We start from the raw sequence: 5,923 nt of genomic DNA on the forward strand, positions 1-5,923 counted from the left end.
CTATGTTAGAGTTGTATCATTGTACAAAATCACCACTCACCAGCCTGGTAGTGTATGGGTAAATAACCGCTAATGTTTTAGATTCACTATGAAAATGCGCTTTTATAATCTACGTTCCAAATTATAAGTCGCTTTAACTTTTTTAGCACATCGATTTTGCTATGTATCTAGACATATTGTTATATCTAGATACATAGCAAAGTGAATGTATAAAAAAAAAGTTAGAGTGTCTTATAATTTGGAACAGAGGGAGTAGTTCATATGTTGTGAAATTACATGAAATTTTCAAAATTGATAGCTAAACATAGAAATGTCTGATTTAGAATGAAGTTAATACCAAATGTAAAAAGGGAAAGAAGTATCAGCCAAATCGTTCATGATCAGTGGAACCGATTCCTATTATCTAACGTGAATGTCCATTTCCTTTTCCTCAATCCCTAAGGAAATCGACAAAATTCGTATGAGGACGTCGGCCGGTAACAAAGTCCAAATGGAGACGCGCCTACTAATATTTTGCCGAGGCGAACCGTGCCGCGGCAAGCCGGCAAACCCAGCCCACCACTTGCGGAACGCAACAACCCCCTGTGCAGCTGTGCTTCACTTCACCGCGCCCCACACGGCGACGACGCATTGGATTCGCACTGCAACACAGGCGCACAGCGCTCGCATCATTCCAATCGACTATCGCAGACGCGGTGGCGTCTCGCTCTCGTCTCGCCTGGTAGCATCCGACGCGCCAGCCACGCCGGCACCGCGGCGGCCGCGCGCCCGCGATGCCCAGCCCGATCGCCGCCTGCTTCCGCGGCGCCGCGGCGCCGTCCTCGGGCGCGGGCGCGGCGGGGCCCAGCCTGGCGACCTCCGTCTACGAGACCCACCTCGGCCTCGTCGCGCTCTCCTGGTCCCGCACCTCGCTCGGCCTCTCCCTCCGCGCCGTGCTCCGCCTGTCGCCCCCGCCCACGCCCGGCAACTCCTCCTCGGCGTCCGGAGCGGGCTACCTCGACGACGACGCGGACGAGGAGGAGACCCTCGCCTTCCGCGTCCGCCCGTGGCTCCTCTGGCGCCGGCGCGGGTCCAGGCGGTTCCGCGCCGGCGACCGCCTCGTCGACCTGGCGTGGGACCTCTCGCGCGCGCGCTTCCCGGGCTCCGGGTCCCCCGAGCCCTCCTCGGGCTTCTTCGTCGCCATCGTCGTCGACGGCGAGATGGTCCTCGCGGCCGGGGACCTGCCCGATGCGGCCTACCGGAGGACCCGGGCCCGGCGCCCATCCGGCCCGTGCCCGGTCCTCCTCTCCCGGCGGGAGCACGTCTCGCTGCGCGACGCGGGCGCCGGCCGAGGCCGCAGCCACACCACCTGGGTGACCGTCCAGGGCAAGGAGCGGGAGATCTCCATGGATCTCGTGGCCCGCGGCCGTGGCAGGGACAGGGCCGCCGCCGCCGGCAGGGAGAAGGAGAAGGACCGGGCTGACGTCGGCATGTCGGTCTCCGTCGACGGCGAGCGAGTGCTCCACGTCCGGCGCCTGCGCTGGAAGTTCCGCGGCAGCGAGCGGGTCGACCTCGGGGGCGGCGACGGCGTCCAGGTCTCCTGGGACCTCCACAACTGGCTCTTCCCCCCGCGCGAGCCGCCCCCCGCGGACGCCTCGACGCACGCCCACGCCCACGCTGTGGTCGTCTTCCGGTTCGATCTCGCCAGCGGCGGCGGCGAGGAGCGCGAGGCGGATTTGGGGAAGGATCCCTCCCCCGACAAGGCCGCGACCGCGAGGAGGAGCACGGGCGTCTGGGGAGGAGGCTACCTCGCGCGGTGGGGGCAACGGGACTGGAGCGAGACGGGCAGCAACGGCGAGAGGAGGAAGGGCAGGGGGCGGAGGCTGGCCAAGGAGAGCTCGTCGTCGTCGGCGTCCGTGGCATCCTCGACGGCGTCGTGGGCCAGTGGCTCCACGGTGATGGACTGGGCCAGCCCCGAGGAGGCCGAGATGCAGCGCAGCAACGGCTTCTCGCTGCTGATCTACGCCTGGAAGATCTAACACCGGCGACTGCGGCATAGTTCGGATTCCGATCCATTGGCGGTGATGGTAAATTTTCTCTGGATTGTTGTAGGTTGCAGTGTTCTTGTGCAGTTAGAGTCTTTGAGGGGTTGAATTGAGCTTGATTACAGTAGCAGGGCATTGCTAAGTGTAATAAGCAATTAGTGTCGATTTTTTTTTCATTACTAGACTAACAATGGCCCGGTTTTCATTTGGCTTATGAGTCGTACTATTTCAATAAAAGAAAGGTGCTTTTCTCTCGTAACAAATCAGTGAGCTTTTCAGCAAAGTAAACGGGGCCAATTTTCCTCCATGGATTAGCATTAATGGATGAAATGAACCCAACAGCAAATCTATTTGCCTAGCATCTAGGGCAATGGCTCAGGATATTTTGAGCAACTTGGAATCAGTCCACCGTAGCAATCAGCCGATCAACGTCGACCACTTCAGTATCTTGTTCTTCGTATCTCTTGTGTCACCTGCTCAAAAGCGAATCTATCCGTCAATCAATTAGCTGTTGCTGCAGCGGTCGTTCTACTAATTGTATAGACATTAATCATAGGTGTTAGATCCTGAAGACCGGTGGTTACGATCGTGACGTTCACATTCACAGGAACACGCTCTTCAGTTCAGTTGATCAATGGTTTTTTTTTTTTGGTTGCTGAGTGCCACTCAAAGCAATGTGCAGTTCGGAAATTCGGATGGCAGGGCTTGCAACCTGGACGATTGCTCACTAGTTTTACGGACTCCGTCCTTTTAAGTGAACGACAGAGCTATCTAGTACATTACTTATTACTAGCGGGAACAAAATAATATGACAGTAATTTTAAGTTTAATCATGCTTATTAGCCTGTGAGTGTTATGTCTTTATGTGACTGCAGCATTTCACCAGATTTCTCAGCTTTTCTTCAACAGTCTCCATAAGGGAACCATCCATCGCCTTAAGAAAACACCTTAAACCATTGAAAATATATACTCATCTTTTCTATACCATAACCAGTAAAAAAATCTATAAGCCAATACCCAATAAAAAGGCAGCACTCTCAATGTAGCTTTTCTAAATTATATTCTAGTAAAGTTAGAGAAGATACTATTACAAGAAATTCATCTCATACAAAGGACAATATTGATCTATCCTTTACATTATTTTATTCATCTTCCACTTCGTATTGGTACGTCGATGCTCTATCAATATGTAATGGCAGGAGTGGTAACATCCAGTGATTGTGGTGAGTGATAACATCCTAAAAACTCTTCTTATTCCAATTGGCAAACATGTTTTACTTATATTTTATGATCTCAGCTGCAAAATTGCAGCCACGGCTGGCAAGAAAGCCACCACTGACAGGGAACATGTTGTAGAAGTGCCGTACAAAGAGCTACTCAACCCATCAAAGTAATCTACAACGGCCAACCAACAAAGTCAGGATCTCGTAATCAAATCTCGTGAAAATGACTTGAATGCATGTTAACAAAATCATGACAAAGAACGAAATAGTTAGGTCTTGCAACATGACAAAGTGCCAAAGAAGCCATACAACAAAAAATGCATAGAAATTCCCTGCATCCACAATTTTTTGTCGACCCGTGATATAGCTAAAATGATTTAGTCGCATCAAGCAGGTATTATAGTTTCATAAACATCCTCAGAAAATTGGCGGCGTGGGGTGATCGTGGAATTGATCACGATTGTTACGGGAATTGATTTTTGCCTTCCTGATTTGCTAGAAATTGATCACGATTGTTACGGGAATTGATTTTTGCCTTCCTGATTTGCTGCGGCTGTTATGAGGATTAAGCTGATCGCATGGAGCGAGTGCGCGTTGCCTTCCTAATCTGATCGCATGGAGCGGCTTTGGTGTCGCACCTGTGGACGGAATAGTTATAAATATTTTAGTTGTATAAAGACGTAGAAAAAAACGTTGTTTAGTCAGAATTCCCAGCCCCCACTCAATTTCACTTCAATTTTAACAGCAACTAGGTGCGACCAATTCTGGTCATGCCCCATTGGTTCACCGAGCGATCAAAGACGCGTCTACCATGCCATGGCATCTTGTTTTGCAGGAATAAGGGGGTGTTTGGTTCTTTGGTCGCTCCTAAAATTCATGTCACATCGAATGTTTAGATACTAATAAAGAGCATTAAATATAGATTAATTACAAAACCAATTACATAGATGGAGGCTAATTTATGAGACGATTTTTAAGCCTAATTAATCTGTCATTAGCACATGTTTACTGTAGCATCATGTTGTCAAATCATGGACTAATTAGGCTTAAAAGATTTGTCTCACAAATTAGTCGTAAGTTGTGTAATTAGTTTTGTAATTAGTCTATATTTAATACTCCATGCATGTGTCTAAATATTCGATGTGATAGGAACTTTAGGAGCGCATGTAGAAACCAAGCATGGCCTAATACGATGCCGGATGCCCAGTAACACCGGAATGATTGACTAAGTTATTACTGAACCACTATGTTTAGTGCCTAGTCTACTGACTTGCAGTACGTATAGAACAACCTTACCATCAAAGTCACTTGATGACTAGAATAACTTCATGAAGCATCAGCCTGCTGCCATTGCTATTCCCGTCCCCTCCAGCTTCGATGAAAATGCAGCCACGCGGCTCGCCCTTTGCGTCTCGCGCCCTAGCGCCGCCGCCGCTGGTCCCCCTCCCTTCTGTGGCAGAACCGCCTAAGCTAATGCCTCTCAGGAGTACTTGCCTTTCATTAGACACTAAGTACTCAAGGGAGGGCATCAAATTACGTGGTTCCGTCGAGCACACCCCAAGGGAGAACCCAAAAATCCACATTTTCCATCAGGATCACAAATGAGAGAATAAAATTTACATCATTCTTAGCCATTTCTTACATCACTTTTCATGCAATATCAGAGTATAATACTTATTGTTATAACAACGGAATGTAGTCATGTTATCAGAGTTATGAATAATTTAATTTAACAGCGGAACATACACATGTGATCAGAATAACAACGGAAGTATCTATTCATGGCATGATGAAGCATTGGTATATAAACCATGACAACAGATTATAAAACTTCCATTTATAAAAACATTTGGTGAGAGTTATAAATAAAAAACTATGATCGCAGCGTAAAGGAATCCTCTCTGAGCCCACCAGGAGGAGTCCACACACAAGAGTCAGCTCTAGCATCCGCCTGTTACCTGCAACAGGGGGAAATAAAACCCTGAGTACTCAATTGTACTCAGCAAGACTTACCCTATAGGAGAAAAGAAAAGACTCCAAGGATATACAAGGCTATCTAGCTTGTGGGTTTATTGCCTCTTCAGAAAGCATTACTAAGCGTGCATCCTTATATTCAATTTTATTAGCAATCATCATCAATTCATTAACTAGCAATTCTATGTAAGCACTTATGCTACTTTCAAGCAGGTGGTATGCAATCATAATCATTTTACCATCTTTCATCTTTCAGTTCTTACTACGGTGCTAGAGTTTAGACAAGTCGTACCGATACGACAGCGATTCATGAATCAATGAGCCCAGCTGGGTACCCGAAAACACATGCCCTGCTTATACCCTAGGCACAAGCAGGACCAACCCACTACCATCCTATCACGGGATCCAGGTCCCCATCCAAACTTGGACTCCAAGCCTCCGCTCCTGAGTCCCGGACTCAGAGCGGTGCAAGGACCTCCACCCAAAAACCACCATGAAAGTCGGTTCAGAAAGAGCCGAAACCCATGACAAGAGAGTAACAAGTCTTCTCTGCGCCCATACCCAAGTAGGTGCACGGGATAATAAATCTGTGACTTACCTAGTGTCCATTGCAACAGCCGGTCCTTAACCGATACAGACAGGGAAAACAGTGTAACCAAGCTATGTCCCATTGGCCACAGGACACAACCTCTTACACCCACC

The 5,923-nt window shown here is 48.7% G+C and overlaps 1 protein-coding gene across 1 annotated transcript; it reads left to right on the plus strand.

Annotated features, from left to right (window-relative positions):
* Window positions 1–479: 479 nt before the first annotated feature.
* LOC136500621 (uncharacterized) lies at window positions 480–2,287 on the plus strand. The gene has a single exon (XM_066496019.1). The coding sequence runs from the start codon at window positions 774–776 to the stop codon at window positions 2,016–2,018; it is 1,245 nt and encodes a 414-aa protein (XP_066352116.1). The 5' UTR covers window positions 480–773; the 3' UTR covers window positions 2,019–2,287.
* The last annotated feature ends 3,636 nt before the right edge of the window (window positions 2,288–5,923 follow it).

This window comes from Miscanthus floridulus, chromosome 13 (genome assembly GCF_019320115.1).
Source record: "Miscanthus floridulus cultivar M001 chromosome 13, ASM1932011v1, whole genome shotgun sequence".
Taxonomy (NCBI): domain Eukaryota; kingdom Viridiplantae; phylum Streptophyta; class Magnoliopsida; order Poales; family Poaceae; genus Miscanthus; species Miscanthus floridulus.

Coding starts and splice junctions, on each gene's coding strand:
- LOC136500621 (XM_066496019.1), top strand. CDS start 774: ATGCCCAGCCCGATCGCCGCCTGCTTCCGCGGCGCCGCGGCGCCGTCC.